This window comes from Bos indicus x Bos taurus, chromosome 26 (assembly GCF_003369695.1).
Source record: "Bos indicus x Bos taurus breed Angus x Brahman F1 hybrid chromosome 26, Bos_hybrid_MaternalHap_v2.0, whole genome shotgun sequence".
In the NCBI taxonomy this organism is placed as follows: Eukaryota; Metazoa; Chordata; class Mammalia; order Artiodactyla; family Bovidae; genus Bos; species Bos indicus x Bos taurus.
In genome coordinates this window covers 15,462,933-15,482,774 of record NC_040101.1, presented here as the reverse complement: position 1 = coordinate 15,482,774, position 19,842 = coordinate 15,462,933, and the positions used below count along the sequence as shown (strand labels likewise).

Below are 19,842 nucleotides of genomic sequence, written 5' to 3'. Positions count from 1 at the left end.
TCTAATTCAGGGAACTCTGGCTGTTTGGTTGGGACAAGTTGCCTATTTGGATCAGACGGCAGGCTCCATTCAGCCGTAGCACGTGGTCTCTTGTGGCACCTTGATCTTTGCTCCATGTCTTCAAACTCTCCAAGCTCAGGGCAGACAGGCCCTTTGGCCAACATCATGTTCGGGCCATTGATAATTCACTCTTGTGTGTTGTCATTGCTTTGGGGTCATTCTTGAAACGGTGGGTCTGACATGGTCTCATTTGTTTAATCAAAGAGCAGGAGCAACAAAGATCAGGGGTGTACGAATCCAAGAGATCAAGACAGTTTGAAAGAGAATGAGAAACTGTGTGTTCATTTAAACAGGCATTTTCTGGCCCTGCAGTTTATTGACTTAAATAAGTCGTGCATGCCTGACTACATGAATGAAAACTTATTTTCCAAAAGACAGCTCCTTGGAGGCCACTATTTTGTAAATAATAACAACAGAAATACATGTTAGCTGGATTCTAAGAAAAGAATCTGCTAATTATATAAACTCCCACTGCTCTTACATCTCTTTTCCCAAGCACTTAACACTGATTCAGAAATGCTTCCGCTCCCCCACTTCCCCAGCTCAGCAGATGGAGTGTTTGGGAGTGTCTGATTTAGACTACAAAGGGCAGGTGGGGGATGGGGATACAGCTGGAGACAACCCATCCTTGGAGCATGTGCAGGATAGGAACAATCTTAATATAGACCAGATCAAAGGCCACAGCAGCTCTGGAGGAGCCGTGGCCTATATTTGATGAGCTTGAAGACACAGCTTTTAAAACATTTCTTACTACAGGATTAAGAATTATTAAAAAAAATTTTGTTTTTCTAAATGGAAGCAACACTCCTATCACACTTTGGATACAGTTTGCTATACTTAATGAAAAATAATCTATGTCATTCTCAACTTACACTGCTTCTACTAGAGCCTTGGAATAAATCAAATATGGAAAAATAAATATTCGGTGGCATTCTGAATTTCCTCTCTTTATTGTGCCCTTCTTCTTTCATGTGCTCTATTTTAAATGCTCCAACACCTCCAACACTTACTCCAACACCTCTTGGTCAAAGATACTCAACATTCTCAAGTGGACTGAATGTGCTTCTAATCGGTTTTGCAATCTTGCTTTTTTTTTTTCCTCTCTGAAAGGAGTGGGGCATTGCTAGACTCGATTTGGAGGCCATTGGTCTCCATGCATTTAAGTTACTATTTTATGTTTTGCCAAAATCAACTACAAGATGCTTTCTGCGACAGGCCCAGACCTCAGCAAACAGTCCTTGGATTTTGGTGGCACTTTCAATGCAGGGCAGTGAAGGACAGGAAGTAGTGAATCATTTTTTGCTTTTAGTGCTGCCAGAGGAAGCCAGAGAAAGCCAGAGAAGATAAAAGGTTTGGCCTGTTCCAGTACTGGGGCAAATGATCGTGTTTCTGGGTCACCGTGTTAAACTGAGATCACCCCAAATGGCCTAAACACTTGCTTGGCGTGATTTTTCTTGTTTTGGCTGCACCGAGAAGCAGGTGGGATCTTAGTTCCCCGACCAGGGATCAAACCCACACTCCATGCACAGGAAATGTAGAGTCCTAACCACTGAACCACCAGGAAAGTCCTGGCATGAGTTTATAAGAATCTCTCTAATGAGTTGTCATGGAACATCCTTCCCCCTGTTTATCAGTGATTTATTTTCAGACTGACGATTTGGTAACTCTCATGTGCTTCTATCTCTGAAGAAAAATGCGATCTATGTTGGTGAGAAATGAGGCTGTTTACAATTTAATTTATGTGTTGCACATCCACGCATTCTTCACTGAAGGCTACCCTTGTTAGCTCTGGTAACTTCCATTTCCTATTTGGTCATTTGAAACTAATTAGAGATGCTGTTTATTACAGAAGTAATCAATAGCTTTCTACAGTAGATTACATAGAATCAGACCTCTATGCAATTAGTCCAATGTAGATACACAGATACCTTAATTAAAACAAAATATGCTCTGAAGAGATATGTTTTCACAGATGACTGGAATTCCAAGTATTTCAACACATTTAATGTGTTTATTTAAAGTATGAGTCTTTATGAAACCTTTCACTAATCGAATTTGTTTGATGAATTTCCCTTGAAAACATTTTGAAGTGAAAAAACTCGGTACTTAGTATTATACATTTATGTTTATTAACATTTGGATATAAATGTACTTCAAACACCAACAGAGCTAAAAGACTATGCCTTCATCTTGGGTTTAACAGATTTCCCGCCCTAGTAAGTAGATTAATTCTTACAAGGCAAACATCCATGGGCAAAGGGAATCAGGATGAAATGGGCACTGTGGGTTTCCTCCTCCATCCACTCTACTGATGTCAGAAGAAAGCCAACTTTTCAGATACTCTATTGGGTGAAATTTCCTCGCCTCTGTTCAGTTGCAAAGAAACATGGCCACTAGCACTCGATCCTTGTAGATTTCAAATCTCAGCATTTCAACCAGACTTCAGAAGTGCACTTTCGGGGCTATTCACTGAAGGAAGAGAATGATGGAAGGGACGTGCAGTTAACAAGTCAGATGCCTTATATCCAGAGTCCCTGTTCTGTGTCTCTGGGCCAACTTATCTCCATGGACCTAATGGTGACCGTGACTCTCTTGATCCCCCAAACTTTTTTTTCGCAGAGTCAGTCACAGTCTATCACAGAGGACACAGAACACAGTGCGAGCAGATATCTGATGACTTCAGACCAAACCGATCCACAGAGCGGCCAAGCCATCACAGGTGAAAGTCAAGACAATCCTTAGGATAAGAGCTGTGTATCCTGGGCATGGATCTGCTTCAGAAGACAGGGCAGCACGTCCTGTCTCCTGTCCCAGTCAAAGCTGCCATTGTCAGGTAACATGAAAACCAAGGCCCTGGTTTGTGTCAGCTGGCAACGGTGCCATTTGTAGTGTTTGTAGAACACTGAGTGGCCACCAGTTTTCCCACAGGTATGCACGCTTGTGTTTCCAGAAATGATAAAAGACAATGCTTGGCTGCTCTATTTCCTGCTGCCTGTCCACAGTAACGTGATGCAGAGCTTTCTGCTAAAGCATGAGGCTCCTCAGAGTCTGCTGTTGAAGACCTGTCTTCGAGAAGTCAACATCAAAGCTAACGCTACTTATGAGAGGAAAACAAGCTCCATGTATTTTGTATTAAACCACTGGTAAAAAAAAAAAAAAAAAGAAGAATACAATATCATTACTTTCAAAATATAGAAAGTCAATAGTTGAAATCATTTAGTAGTAAAATTTTTTTTCTACATATAACCTCATACATGTAAAGATTATTAGAATGATGCTTCAGCTATATTTGACTCTTGTTAGTGTAAGGGCTTCTCACTCAAGTAAGGCTTTGGAGACTGTCTCAATGCTCAAGGTTCTGCGAAGTCTCACACCCACTCTCATTCTCTATTTTGACTAGGAGACAGACACTACATTGAATGTGGCAGGTGTGTTTTTTGTTTTCATAAGAGAGTGCAGAGCTGTTTACTGTACATAAACATTAGTGTGGCAAACGCTAGTACGTATAGAAAGAACACTGGTACAAGCTTGTTTGCACAAAGTCCATCAAGATTGTCATGAGAATCTTCGCTTTGTGACAAAAAAAGTTTGGCTTCCACGTACCACTGCCATGGTATGGTCATGTCATCGGAAAGCAAACCTATTCCATGAGATATAGAAGATTCTTTAGGATTACTGACTCCTTCTCTAGCTAGTCAAGACCAGAGTGAAACTGTTAAAAATCATCATCCTTATCAGGATCTTGAAAGCCAAGGCTCCAGTCCGCTTCACAGCCACATCAACAACAAACCATCTCTTTAAAATCCAGCATGCCCCAAAGCCTTCTGAGTGTGGAATGTAGCACTGTATCGGGGGATCCCATAAAAGCCTTAAGGATCACAAGAAGCTTTCTTAGAAAAAAAAAAAAGAAAGAAAAAAGTTCCAGTTGGATGAAACTGTTTTAGCAGTGTCTCAACTGAGCTCCTAAAATTTCGGATATACAAGAAGACAGGAAACAGATAACTTGGTTTTTGTCTTTTCACACGTCCATATGGTTCTGTAAATGCAGCTACGATGCTTCGGCCAAAGATAAAGACAATAGGGTGGACAGGGCAGTTACCACCAGGGCCAGCAGTGGGCTCAGACCGCAGCTTGGAGGAGCAGCCATTGATTTTGTGGTTATGTGGCTGGAAGCCCCAGCGAGACCATCCTTTTCATAATCACGCTGTAAGAAAGAACGTTTTCATTATCACCCACTGCATGTATTTGTTCTATCACGGCATATTTTAGCTGCACTCTTTCCCTCTTCGATCCCTGCCCCCAACTAGCTATATGGTTTACCAAAGCCCAAGATTTTTACCCCTGCTCCTAAGGTCACCCATCAGCTGTGCAACATGGAACCATCCTCCCTTTGGGTATCACTGACTGAGAAGGGATGCTCGCCCTCTCTCTCTGTCATGAAGGAGGGCAGGAAGAATCATCTCAGGAAGCCTGCCCAGGCAAGTACGGGCTCACATAGAGATGGGTCATAAATCGCATTGGAGCCTGGCAGTAGCCTTTCCCTCCACCGGCTGGTTCAACCCTGGACTTTATAGATGGAGGATCTTGCCCTGCTTGTCAGAGTCCCAGCAAGGACCCAGGCTCCTGAACTCTCAGTCAGCACAGCTGTTCTTCCCCAGGATGGATTCCTTCACTCCCATCCCTAGGACCTGCTCAACTCCAGAAAATCACATCCTGCCATGATGAGCTGTAACTGTAAATTGGGCAGGGTAACGTGGCCTGCATTGGCTACTTCTGGGTCGCTGTGAAAGTCAAAGGAGCAGTCTAGGGGATATCTGGTAAGCAGCAAGAGGTGTTATGCATCTTCTCTGTGCCGGTTGAACTTATGTGACTGTGATCACAGAGGTTCTCATGGTACCAGGACAATGGTATCTGTGCTGGTCCAGTTCTGAGATGAGGGTCCCACACTTGGTGCTGCTTTGTACACCAGCATCTGCACCTGGTTCTGAGGGCAGAGGGACACCAAGGGAGACTTAGATTTTTTTTCTGGGCCTGAAACCTTGTTGTCTTTGAGCCCTTTCCCATCACACCCTGTTCCAGGGACCCAAAGGCTCTGTTTCTAGATGTAGGGAGACTCAGAAAGAAACAACTTACATCAGAAAGACAGAGGTGAGTACTGCCTGATATGTTGGATTTCAGCTTCTGTGCCTGGGAAAAGACAAACACACACAATTATTTGTACATACTATGTAAGAGTTGGAGAAGGAAATGGCAGCCCACTGCAGCGTTCTTGCCTGGGAATCCCATGGACAGAGGAGCCTGGCAGGCTACAGTCCGTGGGGTCGCAAAGAGATGGACACGACTGAGTGACGAAACCATTATGGAAGAGTAGTTATTGATGATCAACAGTATAAGACTGTGTCATTGTTAGAAATATGTGAGTCACAACTGTGAGCCCATACATAATTTAAATTTTTCTACTAATCCCATAAATAAAGAGATAACAGGTAAAGAAAATTTTAATGACATTTTCTTTAACTCAATATATTACCATTTCAACATGTAACCAGTATAAAAGATGATTAATGAGATACTTTTCTACATTCGTTAAACTTTCATACTAAGTCTTCAAAATTTGGTGTGAAAAAAAAATTTGGTGTGTTGGACAAAATACACCTGAGTTTGTACCCGCCCCCTCTCAAAGCCACTGCACAGGTTACAAAAGAAAAAAGTTTTAAAGTCATTTGCAATCTGTACTCATTTATAGTTCTGAATATTAATGTTTATGAAGTGCCTTCTAGGTAAAAATGTTGTAATAAAAATCCTCATTCATCAGTAATATAGAGATAGGTCTTCCTGAATCTTGTGTATTTGTTCATTTGTTTATTAGTTGTTCCAGTCCACAAATACTTATTGAACAATTTTCCAGGGTTGGGCATACAGTGATATGACAAAAAGGCTGTGGTCCTGGGCTCCTGGGCCTGCCTTCTGGTGGGTAAACCACTCAGTGCTGGGGGGCTCAGGCACAGGGCAGGGACCCTTTGACAGGTCCCTTCCAAGAATCATGAAGGGTATCACAGACCCCAGCTCTATCCATCTTAAAACTGCTTCCTGGGAAGTTATAAGTTCCTGAGCTGTGAGGGCTTTAAGCTCCCTGTTTTCTCACAAATGGAACAAGTTTCCACTGGGTTTCTACCTGAGAAATCAAGTTAGAGGAAACACTCCATTGCTCAATTATAATAAAAACTGCTGACCCAATACAGCTCTCTTGTTTTATAAAAGAAGACAAATTAGAGACCAGAGACGTTAAGCGACTTATTCAGGGTCACAGAGTGATCTAAGTTGCAGTCAACGTTTAGAATACAGGGCTCTGAAACTTCTGAACAGAATCGTGCTCTTTCCTGCTTTCCAGTGTTTCTCCCAGAGATACTAGCATGCTTGACTCTTCATGCGCTACTTGCCCCCCAAATCCACTCAGAGAAACCCTCCTGTACCCCCTCCCCCTGAAACTAGGAGCCCTTTGGTAGCAAAAGACAGAGAGTTCGTTTGTCAACAGGATGGCCCTGGTTAAGCATCACACCTGAATCTAGGAGCATCTGGGCAACCAGCTCTATGGGGATGCATTGGCAGGCTGCCTGCTGCAGGACAACTTCTGCAACTTGTTGAAGACATGCTAGGCTGAGATCATGGTATAGTCACACAAGGAGTAATTTATTGACCATAATGCTACTTGGGAGGCATCATAATCTTTACCTATATTTGCATATGCCAGCTGTGAATATGAAATTGAAACCTTTAAACAGGCATCAAGAAAAAGACACTGTGAAGCACCCCTGGGCTGTTCAAAGGTCACTAAATGTTACGTATAAGAAGATCAGAGGGCAAATCAGAAGAGGGATGGAGCCTTCCTCAAAAGCCTACTTTTAATCTATATTAATAGCAAATCTGGTCCACTGCATTGTAACCTATAGAGAATAATATGTAGAACTTTGCACATTTTATTTCTGTTCAAAACTGGAATTGTGCCACACACCAAAATGGCCCTAAAACATCACATTTTGTCTTTTCTTTTCCAGGTGGTAATCTATAAAAGACATAAAACCTTGCTAAGTACCTTTGCATAAGTAAGAAGTTCACTAAGACGTCCAACTCTTTGCAACACTATGAACTGTAGCCTGCTGGCGAGGCTTCTCCGTCCATGGGGTTCTCCAGGCAAGACTACTGGAGTGGGTTGTCAATTTCTACTCCAGGGAATCTTCCCAACACAGGAATCAATGTCTCCAGTATCTATCTGCACTGGCAGGCAGGTTCTTTACCACTAGTGCCACCTGGGAAGCCCCCAATCTGTAAGAGACGTAAAGCCTTGCCAAGCGCCTTTGCATAACTCAGAAGTTCACTAAAACGTGCAGAGAAGGCAGCCTGACTTGTCTGGGATGCATTAATCCTTCCATTTGCTTCTGTGCTACTGTCATAGTTAAGCTACACCTCCGTGTCCTAGACTGCAGTGCCCACCAAGAGATCCAAGGGCTGGTTGGGTTTCCCTCCTATTTTGTTCTCTATGATTAGCAACAGACTACAGTGTTTTTCTCTTTGTTTGCACCATCTGAGAGACTCACTGGCTACACTTCTAAGTCACTTTAGGAACCTGCTGATGTGTTAGAAAAAAATGCCCGTCTATATTACCTGATTGTAAAGGCGCTACCACCAACGGAGTTTAAAAGGTCTTTGTGCTGTGCTATGCTTAGTCGCTCAGTCGTGTCCAACTCTTTGCAACCCTGTCGCTACTTTAACTAATTTTCTTAAATGGATTCTGCATTGACACAGGTAAATTCTGGTCCTCAACTAGTCACTGAGAGTTCAACTGTGTACAGGATTACAGTTGTACAACTGGGTAGACACGCCCTGGTCTAAATTCCTAGGCTCTTGCTTTCTGTCTGAGAATGGTTGGGATGACTGGTCAAATCACACAGGAAAATACATGGAGATCAACTCCAAGCCTGTGAAGCCTCTGAGCTCCTCTTCCCTGCAAGGCGGGCCTCTTGTTGGCCTCTGTCTAAAGCAAATAGTCAACTTCTGGCCTTGTCTCCCTGCAGTCCGATGGCTTCATTAAAGCTAGAGGCAGAAACTTCAAGCTCATCTGGCTTCAAGAACTATTCAGTGGGCAGAACTGGATGAACTGCTGAGGGAAAGTAACCATGTGCCACCAGGCTTCTGCAGAGTCTCTGAGAAAATGCTTTCTCTCCTATCAAACCCATGACCAATCCACAGAAGCACTCAGCACCCCAGAAGCTTAGCAGTCCATGTACGCTGGCTTCTAAATACTCTGCTTATATACTGAGTTGACACTGCTTCCCATCGAGAGGTTGCAGGAGCCCAGAAACCCTCACAACCTCAGAGGCAGGGCAGAGCAGACCCTGAGTTCCACCAGAACCTCATGAGAACCGCAGTAAGATCTGTGATGTGATTAGGAGGTGGAGGGAAGATAACACCTGCATAAACGAATCAGATTGCACACAGACATGAGATCTTTTAAAATCCCACACCAAACCTGGGCTGGAGGGCCAGTGGTCTGCTGCTTGGACTCAATGGTGTCAGCTGGGTGTCCAATGCCTCTAAGGGTTCATGAGCTGCAGGTGGAGGGGCAGAGCCTGGGAATTTATACCTGTGCATGCACTAGCAGTGTGCATGCTTATAAGTCCTGTATTCATTCTGAATCCCTCCTGTGACCAGCAAGGGTCAGAAATCCCCCTATGCGTATCCAGAGCCCACTTAAGAAAATCCAGCTCTTGGGAAGTCCCTTTTAGAAGCCTGAGCAATCTGTTACTTCCACCATGAAATTAAAAGACACTTGCTCCTTGGAAGGAACGCTATGACAAATCTAGATAGCATATTAAAAAGCAGAGACATCACTTTGCCAACAAAGGTCCATATAGTCAAAGCTTTTTCCAGTAGTCATGTATGAATGTGATAGTTGGACCATAAAGAAGGCTGAGCACTGAAAAATTGATACTTTCAAATTTGGTGCTGGAGAAGACTCTTGAAAGTCCCTTGGACTTTGAGGAAATCAAACCAGTCAATCTTAAAGGCAATTGACCCTGAATATTCATTGGAAGAACTGATGCTGAAGCTCCAATACTTTGGCTACCTGAAGCAAAGAGCCAACTCATTGGAAAAGACTCCAATGCTGGGAAAGATTGAAGGCAAAAGAATAAGGGGATGGCAGAGGATGAGATTACTAGATAGCATCAGCAACTCAATAAACAGGAGTCTGAGCAAACTCAGGGAGACAATGGAGGACAGAGGAGCCTGGCCCGCTGCAGTCCACGGGGCCGCAGAGTTGGACATGACTTAGCGACTGAACAACAACGGCAACAATCCTGAGTGCTTTTTAAAACATCAGCTATCACTGCCTTACTAGTCAGGTCTGATAAATGCAAACAGATACAATTACAGGGCATCTCCCACTTTTAGCTATTACAAAGATTATTTACATATTTTGAACATGGCCTCAATTGATGAAAATTGCAACAGTCCCAGGAAAACTGAAAACAAAACAAACCAACAAAAATTTCTGAGACTTTGCAAAGTATAAGGTAAGGTAGAAGAAACTGGAAGAGCACCATTTCCAAGTCCCAAATTGATAAAAGCAGGAGTGTTATAATGGAACGCATCCCATCTGCCAAGCCCTGCTTATTAAGAAGACAGGGGACTTCCCTGGTGGTCTAGTGGTTGAGAGTCCGCCTTCCACTGCAGGGGTCGCCATTCTATCCCTGGTCTGGGAACTAGGATCCCATATGCCATGTGAAGCAGTCAAAAGGAAGAAAGAAAGAAAGAAAGATAGGAAGGGGCCCAACATAGAGCTTGACTAGCTAGATCTATCTAGACACCAAACCATACCGTCTGTGGCTTTAAAATATGCTATCTTTCTCTTTAAAAAAAAGGGGGGATACACAGGAAGAGAATGGATTTCAGTTTTTCTAAAAGTCAATTTTAACCACAGTTCCAGCATATTGAAAAATGAATTATTTAATCTCTTTTGTGAAAGAGGGTTTCCTATCACCTAACTGATAGTTATGTGGTTATGGGAGAAGCCTCCAACTTGGGGAAAACACCACCAAAACATGGGACTACAAGGTTTTATCTTGAGACAGTGAACAGGCTGCTGGAGAAATCCATCCACAAACCAGTAGCTTTTCTCTCTTTCTGGAACTTGGTCTTTAGGCTCTTCACAACCCTTGTCCCTCCAACAGTCTTACAAGACTGTCACTGGCAGTAATCCCCAAGTCCAGGCACGTCACATAATAGAATTTTCATGTCACTGTAATTGCTGCCGGACTCCGCCAGTCCCTGGCACTAGAGGGTTAATAAATGCATTAGATGCTATTAATCTCTGTTACCTGGAGTCAGACAATGACTCTCCTGCTTTTTAACCCTGTGATTAACATTTGGAAAGCCTGCCTGGTGCCGACTGCTTTCCTGTACAGAATGCTCAGACACACATAGAGTCCAGAACTCTTGGTCAAGCTAACTCATCAGGCACCGCGTGCCCCACGCGTTCTGGCCACAGTGGGCTCTCCCGGAGCCTCGGGCGGGATCAGGCTTTGGAGTTGCACACTTGCTCTGTTTATAGAACTGGAGGCTTAATACCATACCCACTTGCAGCTTGGCTTTTGCTGCCCCAGGACTCCATTTCTGTAGAGAAGCCAGTGTTTAACCAGTTTTATTTTCTGGAGATTTCTCTACTCTCCTCCATGTATAAGAAAAGCCAGTTTCTGCTCTACCTCCAGAAAATAAAACTGGAGGAAGTTGCTCAATCCAATAGCAACAGATTGCCCAGGCTGCAGCCAAATGGTCATAATTAATGATGCTTCTGGTTCTTTTCTCCCTTGCTTTACTGATTAGAGAGATTTGCTATATTAAGAACCTGTTTGCTTAATGACAGAATACAAGCAATAAACAGAGAAATACACAGACTGTAAAATGCAATCAACTTTGCTCTCCAGCACTCACTAAGTACCAAGCTGTATCTATCACACTTGTCAATACCAGTTTATCAGCATACGAGCCTCTTCTGCAGCACAAATTGGACCGTTGCTAGGGAAAACCATCGCATGAGTTCTTTCTGAAATAGTCCAGAACTCAAAGCCACTTCTCAATTTAAATCTGCACATTTTATATTTTCTCATAAGACAAAGCCTAAGAAGGCTGTGTACCTAATTTGAAGGATAACAGAGCAATCACTTATTACTTTCTCATTTTTCACACTGCATTTTAACAAAATGGATTCACCCGATTATAGACATTTATGGGTACATCTTACTATATAACAATTCTGTATGTGCACTTGACACATATTTGCCCAAGTTAATTTCTACACACACAGAAGACAGAGAAAAGAAGTTGCCTGCTTAGCGGATCTGAGCAAAGTAACGGTCGTGTGCCCAGTGGCACACTTTTCAGCTTTTCGGATTTTGCCTGTTGACTTTGGGAGAGGCAGGAGATGTTTTATTTCTGGTCAGGTCACAAGCAGTTGGCTAGGCTTTCTAAAATCCCTGTCCCTGTCTGTTTTGAAACTCACCTTCCAGGTGATTTGCTTTTGCTACGAACTTGGTAACAACCGCTTGCAACCACTGGTCTGAATAATGTGTAGTCAAGTCAGCGTGTAAAACAAGTGGACACATAAATAAGGTCTGCTCTAAGCCCCTGGGTTCGGGTGTTTGTCTTTCAGAGCCTATGTTCGGCTGTTTCCTCCACGCCGATTTCTGCCAGCCCCACGGGTTGGGAAGGGGCGGAGGAGGGTCTGTGAGGAGGGTACAAATGAGATAGGAGTGAAATAATTCTTGGGCAGCTTTCCTACCACGTCTCGTCTACCTACTCCCCGCAAGACACTGTGTCTGCATATTCCCTGAACCTCAGCCAAAAGGCTTTCATTATATTAAGCTCTAAGAAGACCTTATAAAGATGTTTCACTCAGTACAGGTTTCGGAAGGCTCACTGGGTGCCAAGTTTAGCTAGTCTGGCAGGCTCTGGGCAGGTTGAGGCCGGTCATAAGAAGTGGGTGGGGAGAGGACTGGAGGCCTGAAGGCATACTTCCTCACCCCAAGAAAGCGCAGGCTCAGATCCCAGTTGGGCTGTTTAGACAAGGCCTCCAACAAGCAGAGTGCAGTGAACTCAAATGAGGCCAGATTGCGTGTGTGTGTGTGTGTGCGTGCGTGTGTGTGTGTGGTAGCCTTGAAGGTGATGCGGATTCATGTTCTAGAGTCTAGAAGGTCTTGGATTCTTGGGACCTGTGGGTTGTTCCAAGTGTAACATGGCAATTTAGGTTGAGTTTACGGCCAAGCCTGAGGAACTTCCCTCGTGGTCCAGTGGTTAAGACTTTGCCTTGCGATGCAGGGGGTGCAGGCTCAATCCCTGTTGGCATTAGTGGTAAAGAACACGCCTGCCAATGCAGGAGATATAAGAGATGTGGGTTCAATCCCTGGGTCGGGAAAACCACCTGGAGGAGAGCATAGCAACCCACTCCAGTGTTCTTGCCTGGAGAATCCCATGGACGGAGGAGCCTGGCGGGCTACAGTCTACAGGGTTGCCAAGAGTCGGACACGACTGAATTGACTTAGCACGCACGGCCAAGCCTAGAGTAGAAACTTCCTAACCTGACAGCACTGGGGGCTGGGCCCCTGGTCATTTGAGAAATTAAGTTAAGAGCAAAATCACTAAATCATTTTAAAATTACACATTTGTATCCTTTTTTTTTTTTTAACTTAGAAACTCCTTTTTTTAAATCACTGTGATAAGAACACTTCACATGAGATTTACCCTCCTAAATTTTTAAGTACAACACAGCACTGTTATGGGCAGGCACGAGGTTATACAGCAGATCTCTAGAACTTACTCATCTTGCATAAGTGACCCTGCATTACTGCTGAACATCTCATGCTCCCCTCCCTCAGCCCCTGAAACACAAATTCTGTTCTTTGCTTCCATGAGTTTGACTATTTTAAATACCACACGAGAGTGGAATCATGCAGTATTTGTCCCTGTGATGCAGATGTTTCACTTATCAAGAGGTTCACATCCTTGCATATTGCAGAATCTTATCCTTTTTTAAAAAAGGCCAAGTAATATTCCATTCCTTCCAAAGAACACCCAGGGCTGATCTTCAGAATGGACTGGTTGGATTTCCTTGCAGTCCAAGGGACTCTCAAGAGTCTTCTCCAACACCACAGTTCAAAAGCATCAATTCTTCGGCACTCAGCTTTCTTCACAGTCCAACTCTCACATCCATACATGACTACTGGAAAAACCATGGCCTTGACTAGACAGACCTTTGTTGGCAAAGTCATGTCTCTGCTTTTGAATATGCTATCTAGGTTGGTCATAACTTTTCTTCCAAGGAGTAGGCGTCTTTTAATTTCATGGCTTCAGTCACCATCTGCAGTGATTTTGGAACCCCCCAAAATAAAGTCTGACACTGTTTCCACTGTTTCCCCATCTATTTCCCATGAAGTGATGGGACCAGACCTGGGTGTTCTTTGGAAGCAATGATGTTAAAGCTGACACTCCAGTACTTTGGCTCCTCATGCAAAGAGTTGACTCATTGGAAAAGACTCTGATGCTGGGAGGGATTAGGGGCAGGAGGAAAAGGGGACAACAGAGGATGAGATGGCTGGATGGCATCACTGACTCGATGGACGTGAGTTTGAGTGAACTCCAGGAGATGGTGATGGATAGGAAGGCCTGGCGTGCTGTGATTCATAGGGTTGTAAAGAGTTGGACATGACTGAGCGACTGAACTGAACTGAACTGAATATTCCATTGCCTGTATTGTATCAAACATTGAATGTCATGCATTGACTGATTTTTGGATACGTAATCAAGGCCACTTTGAAAAGTTTTTTAAAGAAAGAGTTTGCTGACTGGAATTCCCTGGCTTACGTTCTGCCTAAGCTACACCTATCATTTACAATCTGCAACATCCAGTTTTCATTTCTTTAAAACAGGAATGACTTTTGTTTGATACCCACCGGGGAATCTCAGTGCACAATTTCCATATACTTAAATTTTTTTTTCAGTCTTTTACTATTGGTTGTCCTACACCTAATCCAAAGCCATTTTTCAATGGAAGGGGAATTTACGCTGTAGCCAGCTTATTTAATTAAAATAGGTAAGCAAAATACCAAGTACAACGGCACCTAAAGGTTTGAGAACAAGTGATCCTGAATCTTTCAAGCCTGCATCTCCATTGGAGAAAGCAAGGGGCCCAGGTGAGCAGGAGAGAGGCCCCTAGTGTGGGGCATTCAGCCTGCCTTAGGCATCGGATATTTACAGGGGAATGGTGGAGAGGTTGGCTTATGTGGTGAATTGGTTAAATGTGGGTCAGTTAGAACTTCTAGAACTGACTGAGAACTCTAAATTGAATGATTTAGAAATCACTCCTGGTACCAGCTTGATTGATATGGTATGCTATAAAGAACACAGGTTAGGAAGATCGTGTCCTGGCTTTTCAACCATCATCTATAATTATAATAACCGCACCCTGCTGCCCACTTCACAGAGTTGTGAGAATCAAACGTGATACTCGTGTTGGAAGTGCTTTTAAAATCCAAGTTGCTGTTGATGATCTCTGAGCTCTTCTGTGGTCCCTACGTTGAGTGTTCTCGGATTCAGGCAGGGGTGGGAAAAACGCAAAAGCTTCAGCTAATTTGCCTTGTGAACGTGACACTGAATAGAACTGGCTCGTGATCTTCTGTGTTTCCTCGGATTTAAAAATGAATGTGATGAAAGAGATACAGTCCTGTAAGATATATCAACAGTCCTCCATTAGCTAAGCAGTCCCTCGGGCTGGCCTGTCAGTCTACCGCACACCATAAAAGGATGTCTGCAGCCTGGCGCTTGTAATTTAACACTAATGGCAGGATGGCAAGTAGCGCTGTGTGCAGACACTGTCTACAGCAGGGAGCTCAACGTGGCATTCGCCTGGCCTTTCTTCTTTCCCTAACTTCACCGGATCATCTTACATCTATTTCGCTTTCCCCCAAGTTAGGGCAAAGACAGGTTGCCAACTACATCAGAACACCGTGCGTTTTCATTCATGCTTAACTTGCTTGATTAGTAAAATATTCAGACAAGAAGCAATTATGAGCTGCATTTTAGAAAATTAGGCCCAATTAACAGGAAGATTATGCCAAACATTGCTTGAAACAGACGTTTTGGTTTGGGGGTCGGGGAGGAGCTTTGTGGAGCCATTATTCAGTGATCATGCTGTAACAGTGACTGGGGGGGAAGCCCTAAAAGGAAGAATCTGTTTTCTCAAATGTGCATTCAGAAATGCAAGTGTGCAGACAGCAGCAGAAAAGATTCATCGTGGTCCCTGATGAGAAGTGCATAAAGCCGATCTCATCAGACACGCACCCTCATCACCATCAGATAATATTTATTAAGCCTCTCATTCTCCTGTGCATTTATGTGCAGCTGAGAGTGTCCCTGTAATGGTTCTGTGACTTATGGTGGCAACTAAGGTTCGATATAAAACACCCAGGTCCGGAGACAGAACGGACCCTGGGCTTTTGTTCACTTGCTGGATGGCAAGACAGAGCACTCGTGGTGCAGCAAGAAACAAGTAAAGGCAAAAAACTGAAAAACTTTCTAAAAAAACTGTGCTTTTAGTAGCCAGAGAAAAATATTCTAGAAAATAGAGGAAAACCAAGTGGACTGATAGTGATAATGACTGTGATGATCATGACTGCTACTCTTGAGTATAGCCTCCATTGATAATGATTCCATCCACATGGTACTGAATGCTCTCCAAGAACTCAGATGACTTTCTGAGGGGGCATTCCCCTTTGGTACAGATCAGAACACAGGGGTTTCAGAGAGGATGGGATCTGCCCAAGTTTCCACAGCTCTGAGTGGCTGTCCTGAGATTTGAATCTCTTTGATTTCAGTCTCTTCGAATGTAAAACTCATGCATATAACTCCATGCCAGACAGGGCAAACTGAAGTTTTAAGTCGCTCACTCTTTGCAACCCCAAGGACTGTAGCCTGCCAGGCTCCTCTGTCCACAGGATATCCCAGGCAAGAATGCTGGAGAGGGTTGCCATTTTCTCCTCTAGCAGATCTTCCCCACCCAGGGATCGAACCTGGGTCTCTGCATTGCAGGCAGCTTCTTTCTGTCTGAGCCACCGGGGCACACATTACCTATTATCACCCATAATCCTTAGATCAACGCTTAGAATAATAAGAGTAAGATGTCTGGGGTCACACAGCCACCATGGACAGAGCCAGCTGAGGGAGCCTAGAATCAACCCAAAGGGTCAGAGGTCAAGCCAGGCCTGGTGGGTTTTGCTCCCCCAAGAGCCCCCAGAAGTGAGCATCTGTCAGATCACACTTAAGGTCCCTGGAGCCAAGGGGCAGGCAGGGGACAGCTGCCGTGGGGGAAAATCCTGTGATGTCTTCTCAGTACCCACCATCCTGAGCTCACACTCTAGCCTTATCCATGATGTGACTGGGCCTCAAACAATGCAGGGGAGGGGAGCCCTTCATTGAACCTCCCCCCAAGAGAACCAGAGCCAGTTTCCTCCCACAAGTGAGCTCCACGGTTCAAACACAAGGCACAGTCTATTATTCAGGGAAGCACCGTTGGTTAGAAGTCCAAAGGATAAAAGGTCAGTAGGGGATACAAGAAATTGGATTTATTTATAGTATGTGATCTAAGTGTGCTCAGAGGTATTCTTGTAGGTTCCCCAGAACAAGAGAACATATTTATAGCCAAGATGGTACAGACGTCCTATTCCTTTTTATTAAGCATGTTTATTACCCAGCAATTGGGTTAAGCAATTGTCCAACTGCTGAATTACTATCCCTTTGATGGGCCGGCCTCACTGCCCTCTGGACCACAGGGGCTGGTGGCCTGATAGCTTTTCCCAGAATGCACTGAGGGGGCCTACTCTTCCCCTCCCCATCCTTAAGTGGTTATTCTCCCTTTTTGAGAAAAGTAGCAAAAAAAAAAAAAGTTTAGGAGAACACATCATAAATGAGTGACCATATGAAATTATTTCAACTTGACACCTACTCCCACAGGGTCCACACCCTGTACAATGCCCACGTTCATTTCCCAGATTATTCTGGGATAAAAGTCACTGAATGGTCCCTCCATAGAGGCTCCTTCTGTCTCATGGTCAGCAAAGATGAACCAAGAGGATAAAATAATGATATAAACGGTTACTGTGCTGGAGGCTCAGTTACTATGCTTAAGAATTTTAATTTGCTTAATTATCACAACCCTCCCAGGTGGTCTGCACATTTCCCCCATATTACAGACAATGAATCCAAGGACTGAGGAGCTGAAACTACTGTCTGCCGCAGTCCACAGGAAGGCCCGGTTTTATTGCAGCAAGAAGTCTGGTCCTTCAGTATTTTCTACTTCGAAGCACATGGCCTCTTTTTCCTAAAAAAGCAACTTTGAGAAACAACCATGCCACTCTTGATATACTATCTGCATGATCCCTTGTCCAGCATCGGCACGGTCAAGGCTCGAGGTACATTACCTGAAAGTGAACTTGGTTTTGGAGAAAAACAAATGGTGGCATTGCCTTGACTCTCCAAAGGAATCCAGAATTACTAAGTGATACCCTCCCCTGATATAACATAGGGGTTGTCAAGTGCTGGGGTGGGGAATAAGTGCAGATAGCAGCTGAAGCCTGGAGCACATGCCTGTCCCTGGGCAGCAAGAATGCCCTTCAGCTGTGGCATCAATGCTGAGATGACCCTGACCCGGCAAAAGATATCCAAATGCGATTGGATAATGGACAGCCTTATGTTGCTCCTAAGCAACATCAAATTTCAAATAGAAATTCTCTGGAGCTGACTAAGAAGGGTGTGTCATCTAGAGCAGGGCTTCCCTGGTGGCTCCTTGGTAAAGACTCTGTGGGCCAATGCAGGAGATGCGGGTTTGATCCCTGGGTCAGGAAGATTCCCTGGAGAAGGAAATGGCAACCCCACTCCAGTATTCTTGCCTGGGAAATCCCATGGACAGAGAAGCCTGGTGGGCTACAGTCCATGGGGTTGCAAAAGAGTTGGACATGACTCGGGGACTAAACAACAACAGTCAACTAGAGCCCTGAGTGTGAGACAGAAAAGGAGCTAAGGCTGCATCATCTCCAGGGGATGCAGGAGACGGCTGCAGTCACTGTGGATGACCACTCCCTTTTTACTTCTCAGGTGGGCGGTTCAGAGTCAGCCTCCCCACTGTTCACAGACAAGGCTGCTTATAACAGAGTAGAAACAGGCTGTGGGGCCCAAGTCCTCAGATTGCATCTCAGAGAGAAAGGATTCCAGCCACACAGGGCTTCCTCTGATTGATGCCATTTCTCTGTAACAGAAACAGGGCTCTGAGCCAGAGCTCCACCCCCCTCACAACCCCAGAGAAACACACTGCACCCAAGGATTCTGGGACTGTATTCCCAAGGTATGCTCTGCATGCTCCATGGTTACCGGGTTTGGGTACCTGGCCCAGGACCTCTTATCTACTGATTTAGTGGTGGGACGATATACCCTGGAAAACCCCAGAAATACAATAACACGAACTATAATTCCAATGATAACATGACACAACGCCTTCTCCCTGACATCATATGTCAACACTTTTATTATGTGTAATGAGGAAATCAATCCTGAATATTCATTGGAAAGACTGATGCTGAAGCTGAAGCTCCAATACTTTGGCCACCTGATATGAAGAGCCGATGCACTAGAAATGACCATGATGTCAGGAAAGATTGAGGACAGGAGGAGAAGGAGGCGGCAGAGGATGAGATGGTTGGATGGCATCATCAACTCAACAGACATGAGTCTGAGCGAACTCCGGGAGATAGTGAAGGACAGGGAAGCCTGGTGTGCTAAAGTCCATGGGGTTGCAAAGAGTCGGACAGACTGAGCAACTGAACAACAACAATAGTGTACAACTGTATGATCATGTGGGCTTCCCTGGTGGCTCAGATGGTAAAGAATCTGCCTGCAATGTGGGAGACATGGGTTCGATCCCTGGTTTGGGAAGATCCCCTGGAGGAGGGCATGGCAGGCTACAGTCCACGGGGTCACCAAGAGTTGGACATGACTGAGCAACCAAGCACAGCAGAGCAATGTAATAATGTAGGGCTCCCCATGTTGCCACTCACACCACAGAATGGTGAAGTAGGGGGTTATCTGGAGGCATTTACACAAGACTTCATAGAGTTCTTAGAGTTCTGAACTTCTTAGAGTTAAGAGTTGGGGTTGAAGTGGTGAGATCAAGGGGCTATTTGAGAAAGCCAATTCACTCCCTGTTCCTACTGAAACTTTACTGGCCTGGCTGCCATTCACCCCGTGGGGGCCACAGGCTTATTCCAGCTCTAGGAGATTAGGGATTTAAGAGGGAAAAAGGGGAAAATTATAACTCAGAGATAGTGTACTCTGTGCGCTTAATTTGCAGGGCTTTGTGGCTGAGAAAAATAGATGTCGCGATCTGCCTTTGTTGAGAAGGTGACATCTGGGTTCATTAAAGGTGTACAATAGATTTGGATAAAGGCTATTTTTCTCAGTCATTAAATTGGTTTTTAGGAACTTTACACTCTCCTTCATTTGAACAATTATTAAACTATAAAATAGAATTGCGCAATTGCTAAAATCATAATCTGAAATTTTACAGCCAGCTATAAAATGCTATATTATTAAACTATACTGAAGATGCTCAAGCCCATTACAACTTTTTAAATGAATTATAAAACCCTTTACTGCTGATAAAATAATCTTAAATTACAGTATTGT

At 44.2% G+C, this 19,842-nt stretch overlaps 1 protein-coding gene across 4 annotated transcripts in view; it reads right to left on the bottom strand.

Moving 5' to 3' along the window:
* Nucleotides 1–1,147: 1,147 nt before the first annotated feature.
* GFRA1 (GDNF family receptor alpha 1) overlaps nucleotides 1,148–19,842 on the bottom strand; it is a 232,500-nt gene continuing 213,805 nt past the window's right edge. For all 4 annotated transcript variants that reach the window (XM_027528621.1, XM_027528622.1, XM_027528619.1 and 1 more), the window contains 2 exons: nucleotides 5,194–5,247; nucleotides 1,148–4,264 (listed from right to left, as the gene is read on the bottom strand). In XM_027528621.1, the coding sequence (XP_027384422.1) occupies nucleotides 4,109–4,264; nucleotides 5,194–5,247 (210 nt within the window). In that variant the 3' untranslated portion in view covers nucleotides 1,148–4,108. The remainder of the gene's footprint in view (nucleotides 4,265–5,193; nucleotides 5,248–19,842) is intronic.